Source organism: Palaemon carinicauda, chromosome 2 (genome assembly GCF_036898095.1).
Source record: "Palaemon carinicauda isolate YSFRI2023 chromosome 2, ASM3689809v2, whole genome shotgun sequence".
Taxonomy (NCBI): domain Eukaryota; kingdom Metazoa; phylum Arthropoda; class Malacostraca; order Decapoda; family Palaemonidae; genus Palaemon; species Palaemon carinicauda.
The window spans coordinates 65,539,789-65,552,264 of NC_090726.1; the positions used below are offsets into that span (position 1 = coordinate 65,539,789).

General features: G+C 48.8%; 1 protein-coding gene across 3 annotated transcripts in view; it reads right to left on the minus strand.

Moving 5' to 3' along the window:
• Positions 1 to 12,476, minus strand: part of LOC137625647 (uncharacterized protein F09G8.5) — a 223,814-nt gene that overhangs the window by 148,951 nt on the left and 62,387 nt on the right. For all 3 annotated transcript variants that reach the window (XM_068356568.1, XM_068356558.1, XM_068356564.1), the window contains exons 5-6: positions 5,879 to 6,023; positions 3,969 to 4,121 (exon numbers count right to left, since the gene is read on the minus strand). In XM_068356568.1, coding sequence (XP_068212669.1) covers positions 3,969 to 4,121; positions 5,879 to 6,023 — 298 coding nt within the window. The remainder of the gene's footprint in view (positions 1 to 3,968; positions 4,122 to 5,878; positions 6,024 to 12,476) is intronic.

Below are 12,476 nucleotides of genomic sequence, written 5' to 3' on the forward strand. Positions count from 1 at the left end.
GAACCACAACTTCGTTATTTACTTTATATTCTGCTGCTGTTTGGCACACACATTTCTGGACTACTAGCCACTCTTTTAGGAATTAGATTACAAGGTCGAAAACCGAAATGGTAGCATGTATCCGCATATCGCTTCTCTCAATAAAGATTAACTGCCGTTAACAATTACCGAAATGGTAGTGTGGATCTTACAATATATTACTCCACTTGATAAAATAAACATCCCTTAACAACATCTCATCACTATGCAGATGGAGTGGCAAATCATAAGATTACCTTTGACCAAAATGTTTTCTTTATACATACATACATATACCAAGGCACTTCCCCCAATTTTGGGGGGTAGCCAACATCAACAAATGAAACAAAACAAAAAGGGGACCTCTACTCTCTACGTTCCTCCCAGCCTGACAAGGGACTTAACCGAGTTCAGCTGGTACTGCTAGGGTGCCACAGCCCACCCTCCCACATTATCCACCACAGAAGCAGCTTCATAATACTGAATCCCCTACTGCTGCTACCTCCGCGGTCATCTAAGGTACCGGAGGAAGCAGCAGGGCCTACCGGAACTGCGTCACAATCACTCGCCATTCATTCCTATTCCTAGAACACTCTCTTGCCTCTCTCACATCTATCCTCCTATCACCCAGAGCTTTCTTCACTCCATCCATCCACCCAAATCTTGGCCTTCCTCTTGTACTTCTCCCATCAACTCTTGCATTCACCACCTTCTTTAGCAGACAGCCATTTTTCATTCTCTCAACATGGCCAAACCACCTCAACACATTCATATCCACTCTAGCTGCTAACTCATTTCTTACACCTGTTCTCACCCTCACCACTTCGTTCCTACCTATCTACTCGACATACACCAGCCATACTCCTTAGACACTTCATTTCAAACACATTCAATTACTGTCTCTCCGTCACTTTCATTCCCCACAACTCCGATCCATACATCACAGTTGGTACAATCACTTTCTCATATAGAACTCTCTTTACAGTCATGCCCAACCCTCTATTTTTTACTACTCCCTTAACTGCCCCCAAAACTTTGCAACCTTCATTCACTCTCTGACGTACATCTGCTTCCACTCCACCATTTGCTGCAACAACAGACCCCAAGTACTTAAACTGATCCACCTCCTCAAGTAACTCTTCATTCAACATGACATTCAACCTTGCACCACCTTCCCTTTTCGTACATCTCATAACCTTACTCTTACCCACATTAACTCTCAACTTCCTTCTCTCACACACCCTTCCAAATTCTGTCACTAGTCAGTCAAGCTTCTCTTCTGTGTCTACAACCAGTACAGTATCATCCGCAAACAACAACTGATTTACCTTCCATTCACGGTCATTCTCGTCTACCAGTTTTAATCCTCGTCCAAGCACTCGAGCATTCACCTCTCTCACCACTCCATCAACATACAAGTTAAACAACCACGGCGACATCACACATCCCTGTCTCAGCCCCACTCTCACCGGAAACCAATCACTCACTTCATTTCCTATTCTAACACATGCTTTACTACCTTTGTAGAAACTTTTCACTGCTTGCAACAACCTTCCACCAACTCCATATAACCTCATCACATTCCACATTGCTTCCCTATCAACTCTATCATACGCTTTCTCCAGATCCATAAACGAACATACACCTCCTTACCTTTTGCTAAATATTTTTCGCATATCTGCCTAACTGTAAAAATCTGATTCATACAACCCCTACCTCTTCTAAAACTACCCTGTACTCCTAAGATTGCATTCTCTGTTTTATCCTTAATCCTATTAATCAGTACTCTACCATACACTTTTCCCACCACACTCGACAAACTAATACCCCTTGAATTACAAAACTCGTGCACATCTCCCTTACCCTTATATAGTGGTACAATACACGCACAAACCCAATCTACTGGTACCATTGACACCACAAAACACATATTAAACAATCTCACCAACCATTCAAGTACAGTCACACCCCCTTCCTTCAACATCTCAGCTCTCACACCATCTATACCAGAAGCTTTTCATACCCTCGTTTCATCTAGTGCTCTCCTCACTTCCTCTCGTAATCTCTCTCTCTCATTCTCATCTCCCATCACCGGCACCTCAACACCTGCAACAGCAATTATATCTGCCTTCCTATCATCCTCAACATTCAGTAAACTTTCAAAATATTCCGCCTACCTTTTCCTTGCCTCATCTCCTTTTAACAACCTTCCATTTCCATTTTTCACTCTCTTCAATTCTTGAACCAGCCTTCCTTACTCTCTTCACTTCTTTCCAAAAACTTCTTATTCTCTTCATATGAATGACCCAATCCCTGACCCCACCTCAGGTCAGCTGCCCTCTTTGCCTCACTTACCTTGCGCTTTACTTCCACATTTTTTTCTCTATATCTTTCATACTTCTCTACACTATTACTCTGCAGCCATTATTCAAAAGCCCTCTTTTTCTCTTCCACTTTTACCTTCACTCCTTCATTCCACCATTCACTACCCTTCCTCATGCTGCCTCCAACAAACTTCTTGCCACACACATCACTTGCAATCCCAACAAAATTTTCTTTTACTAACTTCCACTCCTCCTCTAAATTACCCGTTTCTCTTACTTTCACTTCGTCATATGCCATTTTCAACCTTTCTTGATATTTACTTTTTAACCCCCATTTTATTAGCTCTTCAACCCTCACTAGCTCCCATTTACATCCACCTACTCTATTCCCCAACTCTTTTGCTACAACTAATTTTCCTTCCACCAAAAAATGATCAGACGTACCGTTAGCCATACCCCTAAAAACCTGCACGTCTTTCAATCTTCCAAATATTCTTTTAGTTATCAACACATAATCCATTAACGCCCTTTCTACCACTCTTCCATTTGCCACTCTTACCCATGTATACTTGTTTTTATCTTTATTTTTGAAAAAGCTAGAACTTATCACCATCTCTTGCTCAACACACATATCTACCAGCCTCTCACCATTCTCATTTTCACCTGGTACGCCATACTTCCCAATGACACCTTCTACCTCTCCAGCGACCACTCTAGCATCTAAGTCACCCATGACAACTACATAATTCCCTCTACCCAGACCTTCTACACACCAAGTTAATTCATTCCAGAACTCATTTCGCTCTTCTTCACTTTTCTCACAACCTGGCCCATACGCACTGACAAAAGCCCAACATTCCCTACCCAACCTAACCCTTACCCACATTAACCTAGATGATATCTCCTTCCATTCCACTACTTTACCTGTCATCCATTCACTCAGCAATAAAGCCACACCTTCTCTTGCTCTTCCCCTTTCAATCCCAGACACACTACCAGACATTTCACCCAACATCACTTCACCTTTCCCTTTTATCTTTGTCTCACACAAAGCCAATATATCCATCCTTTTATTACTAAACATACTTCCAATCTCACATCTTTTACTCTCTATCGTACTACATCCACGCACATTCAAACACCCCAAAACTAGAGTGCGCGGAGCAGTCACTCTCCCCCCCAGCTCCACTTCTGTGATGTCTCACAGGATTATAATACAGGAGAGGGGGTTCCCAGCCCCCTCGTCCCGTCCCTTTTAGTCGCCTCTTACGACACGCAGGGATACGTTGGCGCTATTCTAATTGTATTTATGCCCCCGTGGCTATAATTTCCCAAGTTTTAGATTTTTCTACAAGAGCAAAATAGAATGCCTTTTTTTCTAGGCAAGAGAGTTAAATTATCACATTTTTTTTAATAAAAAAGCATTAGTAATTGCTTAAGTGATTTGTGCTAAAGACTTCATTCCTACAAACAAACAGAATTCATGATTCAAGTTATATAATAACGTGGCCTCCTTTCCAAAATCCTTCATGAGCAGAATGTTTATCATTACGTCCAGAGATACAAACTAAAGATCTATAATGCAATACTTATAAAAAATAAATTCATATGTACTGTATTACATACCTGTGGATAGGAACCTTCATTTGAGTATTGTGACATCTGTGAAATTCGTCGCTCTTGATCGGCCGATTGACTATAATTTGTTCGTCTCACCACTGGTTGCTCCTCCTCTTCTTCATATTCATAACCATCATCTAATGAACGTCCATAGCTTTCCTGGAAAAAATTAAGATAAAAGTTACAATAAACATTACAAAGATCATAACCTAAAATGAAAAGCAAAGGATAGTAAATGAAAAGTAATAACGTGTAAAATAAATCAAGAGTAGTTTATAATGACACTATCAATTGATAGGACAAGTAATGAAATTTTGCAGTATCATCACTAAAAGCTACAGACTTTACCTCAAGAAGAGGAACGCCTCCGAGGAGAGCGTTGAGACCAATGGCCATGTGAACCTGAAACTCTAGAGCAAGAACGGCTTCTGGACAAAGAGCGTTAAGATCCTGATGACCTACGATCTGTATGACCTTTCAGATTGTCGCGACCGACAATCCAGAGAAGTGTGTCACGAAGGACGAGAAGATGGAGAAACTCGTCCCCCACGCCGCTGGTGGAAGGAGCGCTGGTCTCTTGAAGATCATCACCTACAGCCTAAGTATTCCTGTGAGGGAGAAACAGAGGGCTGAAGGTTAACAGACGAAGATGTCCCAGGATGGCAAGTAGGATCATTGTCAGCAGGAGGCCAATGGAGGGGCGAACGCGAGCGATCGTTTCGTCCATGTGTGGAAGGACCAGGGGAGGACGACAACTGTACCTCGCAAACCTCCAAAGCATAGGATTTAACGTTAAGGGCTCTGGAGTAGGATCCTTCCTGGCACCACGCTGGAGTCAAAGAAGCCCTTCCTTCGTAGAGGGTGCAAAAACCCCTGGGACGGCCACACCTGCAAGGGAAATGACTTTCCGGCGGCTGGAGATGAAGTTGCTCCTTTAGGGGAAGCAAATAACCCCCCAGTAACCTGGGATTGCCAAGGAGTTATGTGGTCTGCGCTCCTGCTCGATCACCCCTCGGAAGAGCGCGAACGAAAAGGAGCTTTAGAAAGAGGTTTGGGGGTGCGAGAAGAAGAATGCGCTTTTCTCGTCCCTGAGGGAGAAAGATCGTGCTTAGCCATCTCCTTTCTGTGCCGTCAAAACTTCTCCCATTTGGCGGCAGGCCACTATCAACACTCTTCACAGGGCGAACCCTGCTCAAAGTGATGCCCTCTACACGAAGGACACAGAGTGCGGGTCGATAACCAGCAATGACATAAGGGTAACACACACAGCACCCTCATGCCGAGGACAGGTCTGCATGACGGTGATCAGAAGAAGCCCAAGCACAGTTGAAAAGAGAAAGAAAGATTACAAAGTCAATGGCAGCCTTTGGAAGAGAGAGAGACGTCTGTTCTCTAAATGCCAAAAGAAAAAAAAAGTGACGTAGCTCACAGCCATGAGAGCATGTATAGAGGCGGCTGGGTACCCACCAGCCACCCCCGGCCTACCCGCTCAAGCGGTTAGGCAGGGTTACCACCTCGCACTTTTAGTCTAATGGCTACCCTTCAGCTTTGCTAAAAGATAACCCACATAAGTAACGTAAGGTTTGTTAGCATGGGAACAAATCTAAAATAAGTGCTATTAATATTTTAGAAAATTCTTGGAAAGTAAAATGCCAAACTGTACATAAAAAGAATATAAAAAAATAGCAACCCAACCCCAATAAAGATACGACGTCTTGTTTATTCAAGAAAGAGAAACAAAAAGCCATGTAAGAGGCCATTTCATAGAACAGGATAAAAAAAACTGTGGTTATTACATATCAATTTCTTTAACTATCTGCCACCATTAGGACAGGCATTGGCAAAATAAAAGGATGCATTTGTATTTAAAAACAAACTATTGTCAGTTTAAATACTTGAAAGGAAGTAAAATTTACCTGATGAGTTGCACGTAAAGGAGCGGTTGTTTGAGAGTATCTCCTCTCGGAGCCCGGGGGGGAACAATCTGACATACTGCTGCCACCTCCTTCACTACGTAGTGACTCACCAATGCTATTTGACCTTGGCATCTCGCATTCATCCCTATAAATTCCAATAAAAAAAATCAACAAAATGGTATTTTATAATAACATCTAAAATTTCCATACTTACCTTTGAGTAATAAGTTTTACTTAAAAAACACCGGCTGAAAAACTTCAAAACATTGAAAAAAATAAGTTTTCTTTCAAAATCCATCCTTTTCCCCTTAAAATCAACTAGGATAGAGATCCTCGTGGTGCAAGAATCATAAAATACAATAAGATCTCCACAAAAATATTGTTGTAATATAGTAAGACAACTCAAAATAATCACATTGGAGAAGAGGAGAGCAAACTATTTGGGATTTAAAGATAAGTATGGAAATAAAGATGACAAATTCAAAGATAATTTGTATTTTTCCTAACCATACAAACCTTAGCTATTTACATTGGGTTTACCTTTTAGCGCAGCTGAAATGACGAGCCAATAGTTTTAACGAGGGTTAATTACCCCCGCGCTAGTTAGCGGGGGGGGGTAAAGGGTAGCTTGCTACCCCTCCCCCCTCCACACACCGGTGACTTGCTTCACTTCACTTAGAGGTAGGACTTGACTTGGGGGTCAGGGATGGCGGGCACATATGTGTAAATAGCTAAGGTTTGTATGGTTAGGAAAAATACAAATTATCTTCGAATTTGTCATTTGTTCCGTAACCGAAATACAAACCAAAGATTTACTTTGAGTGACTTACCCCTTAGGAAGGGTGGAAAGTCCCCAGCCTTACTGACTTCGGCTTGCCCGGGGGCTCGATCCCTCAGTGAGCAGCACTAGAGAGAGGGAGCCCCTGTACCTCACAAGTTCCTAGCATCGCTAGGAACGAGTGGCCTACATAAGCAGTGTGTGGAGGAGAGTGTGACTCGTCCTATGAAGTTGACCTTGAGACCTTCAGATAGGAATTCCAGGATAGGACGTTCCCAATACCACCTCCTCAGGGTATGGGAGACGCAACAGTATTAAGCTTAATACTAGGAGCACAAAGAAGCATGGGTTACCTGCAGAGGTCGAGGTCAGCTATGCGAGGACCAGGATGCTGCTTCCCCAAGAGAGGGGAGAATGAAGAAAGAAGTAAGGGTCAGACATACTCTTTCATCCACGCAGACTAAGACCGGGTAACAACGCCCTCAACCTACTGCTACTTGTCCAAAAAGGAGCCTGAGGTTAGACCAGCTGTTGTGCAGCCACCACAGGGCCGATAGAAAACGTATCGAGGCTCCTGTGGGTCACGTCTTGCAGGTAGTGGGCTGTGAAGGTCGTTTGACGCTTTCAGACCACAGCTTGAAGTACCTGCGTCACAGAGAAGTTTCTCTTGAAGGCCAGGGATGTAGCAATACCCCTGACATCGTGGGCCCGAGGGCGACGTGACGGAGGAGGGTCAGGATTCAGGGCATGGTGGATAACCCTTCAAATCTAAGCTGAGATGGTGTTCCTGGTGACCCTCCTCTTAGTCCTGCCTGTGCTCACAAACAAAGCTCGCACTTGAGGACGGACTGCAGCCGTTCTCTTCAAGTAGTGCCTCAGACACCTCACTGGACATAGTAGCAGCTGGTCTGGGTCGCTTGTTACAGAACGGAGACTCGCGATCCTGAAAGTCGAACCGAGGATCCGGCACTCCAGGATTCTGAGTCTTGGCAACAAACTCAGGGACGAACCTGAACGTTACCTCCCCCCATCCCCTTGAATGGGCGATGTCGTACGAGAGACCATGAAGTTCACTAACCCGCTTGGCCGAAGCCAAGGCGAGTAGGAAAGCCGTCTTCCAAGACAGGTGGCGATCGGAGGCCTGGCGTAATGGCTCGAAGTGAGGTCTCTTAAGAGACCTGAGGACTCGAACCACGTTCCAAAGAGGGGGTCTCACTTCCGACTGGGGGCAGTTAAGCTCATAGCTACGTATGAGTAAAGAGAGTTCTAGCGATGAAGAAATATCCACGCCCTTCAATCTGAAGGCCAAGCTTAAGGCTGAGCGATAGCCTTTCACTGCCGAGACAGAAAGGCGCATTTCTTCCCGCAGATACACGAGGAAGTTTGCTATTGCTGGAATAGTGGCATCGAGTGGAGAGATACCCCTTCCACGACACCAACCACAAAAGACTCTCCACTTTGCTTGGTAAACTCCCTCAGAGGACCTTCACAGGTGCCGAGACATTCTCTCCGCAACCTGTTGCGAAAAGCCTCTCTCCGCGAGGAGACGCTGGATAGTCTCCAGGCGTGAAGCCGAAGCGAGGCTACAGCCCTGTGAGGGACGCCGGAGTGGGGTTGTCTGAGAAGCTCGTGTCGTGGAGGAAGCTCCCTCGGGAGTTCCGTCAGGAGCTGCAGAAGGTCCGGAAACCATTCCGCGTGATGCCATAGCGGAGCTACCAGAGTCATCGAACAGTTGACCGATAGTCTGGTCCTGTTGAGCACCCTTCTCATCAGACAGAACGGTGGGAAGGCGTACTCGTCGATGTTGTCCCACCGTTGCTGGAAAGCATTTTGCCAGAGTGTCTTGGGGTCCGGGACTGGGGAGCAGTACAGGGGCAGCTTGAAGTTCAAGGCCGTCACGAACAAGTCCACAGTCGGGGAACCCCACAAAGTCAGGACTTTGTTGGCTATCTGAGGATCCAAAGACCACTCGGTACTCACTATCTGCGAGGCCCTGCTCAGACTGTCGGCGAGCACATTCCTCTTGCCAGGAATGAAGCGAGCTGATAGTGTTATCGAGTGGGTTTCGGTCCACCTCAGAGTCTCTACTGCAAGATGGGATATCTGTTGCGAAAAAGTGCCTCCCTGCTTGTTGATATAAGCCACTACCGTGGTGTTGTCGCTCATCACCACCACGGAGTGACCCGCCAGGGACCGTTGGAACTGCTGAAGAGCCATAAAGACGGCTTTCAATTCTAGCAGGTTGATGTGTAGGCACTTTTCTGATTCTGACCAAAGGCCTGAGGCCCTCTGGTTCAGAACGTATGCCCCCCCCCCCCCCTTCTTTTGACGCGTCCGAAAACAGAGTCAATCCCGGGGGAAGGACGAGAAGACTCACTCCCTTCCGCAGGTTCTCGTAGACCAGCCGCCACCGCAAGTCCGTCTGTTCCAGAGACCCCATTGGGATCAGAATGTCCAGGGAATCGGATTCTTGATTCCACCGGGACTTGAGCCGCCATTGAAGGGATCTCATCCTGAGGCGGCTGTTTGGAACCAGACGGGCCAGGGAGGATAGGTGACCTAAGAGACGCAACCACGATTGGGCGGGGAGTTCTTCTCGCCTGAGGAAGGGTTCCGCCACCCTCCTCAGTCTTGCTATCCGGTCGTCTGATGGAAAGGCTTTGTGGAGATTGGTGTCTATTAGCATGCCTAGATAAACCAGTCGTTGGGATGGCTGCAGAGAGGACTTCTCGAGGTTTACCACGATCCCCAGATCCTGGCAAAGATCCAGAAGCCTGTCTCGGTGACGAAGAAGGGTCGACTCCGAGTCTGCTAGGATCAGCCAATCGTCCAATGCGCCCAAGATGAAATCAGGGTGAACACCTGAGGAGCTGTGGAGAGACCGAAACACAGCACCTTGAACTGGTAGATCTTGTTGTCTAGGCAAAATCTCAGGTACTTCCTGGAAGACGGATGGATTGGGATCTGGAAGTACGCGTTCTTTAGATCCAGTGTGCACATGAAGTCTTGTGGTCTCACCGCAAGTCTGACCGTGTCTGCTGTCTCCATGCTGAACCAGGTTTGCTTGACAAACCTGTTCAGAGCTGAGAGATCGATGACAGGTCTCCAGCCTCCAGTAGCCTTCTCTACAAGAAAGAGTCGACTGAAGAAGCCTGGGGAGCTGTCCACGACCTCCTGGAGAGCACCCTTCTCGAGCATGGTCTCGACTTCGGCCTGAAGGGCCAGCCCCTTTGCCGATCCCGTAGCATAGGAGCTCAACGACACTGGATTCGCTGTCAGGGGAGGTTGAGATGTTGTGAACGGGACGCGATAGCCTTGGCCGATCACTGACACCGTCCAAGCATCGGCCCCGTGTTGCTGCCACCTGCGGACGCAACGCTGAAGGCATCCCCCCACAGGTGGACACGCAGGGGGACTGCCACCCCTAGGGCTTGCGGCCGCGGCCGCCACCCCTAGGAGTCTTGCCTCCCCTGGAGGACTTACCGCCACTCTTGACCTTGGCTGGAAAGGGCTGGGGCTTAGACACCACCTTCTTAACTGCCGGTGCCTGCTTGGGAGCCTTACGAGGCTGTTGCTGCTGTTGTGGCTGGGCTGGAGGCTTATAGGGCCGAGTTGTAAGGGCCCTATGGAGGAAGGAGTCCGTGCTGGATTTCTTCCACCTCTTAGCCGTTCGCTCCATGTCTTGAGGCTCAAACAGGTTCTCCCCTAGAAGGGAAGCATGTCGGAGCGTACACACATCCACGGCGGGGACCTTCGGATGGAATCTCTCGGACACAGCATCGCGACGCTTCAACACCGAGTTGGCCCACAGGGTGGTAACCTGGTGCGCCAAAAACTCGATGGAGCGGGTGCCCGAGAGCAAGAAGGTCTCTAGGGCCTTCCTATTGGTCTCCTTGGACAAGTCCTCCGATCGCAATAGGATGCCCAGAGATCCTAGCCAAAAGTCCAGCCACGAAGTGGCCTGCATGGCACACTTAGCGACCTTCTCGTGGCAAAGGATCTCTGCCGCCGAGAACGACACCTGCCGGGCAGAGAGCTTCTCAAGGGGAACTCCCTTCGCCAGCTCCTCCACAGTGTGATGGAGAGGAAGAGCGAGTTGTGCTCACCCAGGATCTCGAAATACCTCCTCTGCTGAAGACGAGGAGGATGGATGAGCTTGTTCCCGGCAGTGGAACGACTGGAGGAGGCAAGAAGTGCGAGCTGAGCGTTGGCCCTAGCTCTGGCACTCTTCAGACCCCGAGACCAGGGCAGAGCCGCACTGGTCTTAGGGGCCTTCCGAACGTCAAACACTTCATCCAAGATCGTGTCTTTGCCTTCACGGGGGGCGATGACTGGATCCATAAGCCCGTTTAGTTGCCTTATCAGGCTTAGGACCTGCCAGAAGGCATGTTCGGATTCTTGCTGTTCTCCTCCCTGCGGGCTGGCAGCTAAGTCTCCTGCCCCAGGGATCTCTTCCTAGGGTGACACGTGGACATTCCCCCGGGTAGTCGTGAGTTCCTGACGAATCTTTGCAGAGGATTTAGGGACGGTCTTGGAGTCCTTGGATTCCCTCCTGGGAGGGATACAGGATCCCAACAACGAGGTTCGAGGGGCCCCTTCCTCACGAGATGATTCTCCTGCATGAAGCGCAGTCTCCCCCCTTGGTGCCGAGGGGAAGACTACCGCCCCACTGGACTCACCTGAGGACGGAAAGGCCTCGTCCATGGGAGAAGCAGAAAGCACTCGTGCAGGAGAAGGGGCCTTCGTGACCGACCTCTTGGGAACCAACTTCGCTATGGGGGAAGTCACCACGAAGTCCACTCCTCTCTTTCTCTTCAGCGTAGGAGAGACAGCCGTTGGTTTGTTACCCTGGTCGGCGAGTGCTGGTTTCATAACCCTCACTAACGCCCGTGCCAGAGGACCAAACCAAGTCTGTTGCTCCAAGGACACAGACTCCGAAATCCTCGCTAAAGGGAAAGGGATCGGGCGATCCTTTGGAGTGGACACCACGGTACCTGCCTGAAAAGAAGGTGGGGAAGAATGATGTACTAACCTCTCCTCGTCCTGCACTACCAACCTGTGTTTGGGTGGAGGCGATCCCGAGCGTCGTCTAGGAACACGCGTTCCTGCTGCTACCACCGGCTGCGGAATTCGCCGCGAACGATGGTCACGCGAGGGCGAATGGTCGCGCGAGGGCGAATGGTCGCGAGGGCGAATGGTCGCGCGGGCGAGCGTTGGCGCGACGGCGAGGAAACGCGCTGCCGCGTGGGTGAGGAAGACCGCTGGCGATGTAGATCCCCAGGCGATCGATAATGAGCTGGTGAGCGCCGACGCGCAGGTTGGCGATGGTGCGTTGTGGCATGGCGACGTGTTGGCGAGCGATGGCGAGCAGCATGCGCAGGTGAGCGATCGCGCGATGGCGAGCTAGTAGCTGGCGAACCATGTTCCTTCAGAAGCGTTGGAGAACGTTGGCGCGCCGGCTGTAACACACGCGGGCGGTCCGGAGATCGCCGAGAGACAGGTGATCGCTGACGCGTAGAACGCTGTTGAATAGGCGATACTAAAATCTTGTAAGGGTAAGGGGAAGGAAGGCCCTTGCGGCGTAGCGGACGGTGAGCCTTACGGCGGAGGCGGCCTCGGGGAAGATCGTCGGGACCGTCCTCCGAAGGGGAGTCTCCGTCAAAGCACTTCCCTCAGAAGGAAGCTGAGCAGCAGCAGAGATCGAAGGACTCACTTCCCCCTTCGAAGGATGTACGGAAGGGGGAAGAGAGCCCTTAGCACCATCATCCGCAACAGCACCTGCGGAGGATTGCCCAGCCACGTCGGAGGCCTCTGTCACCA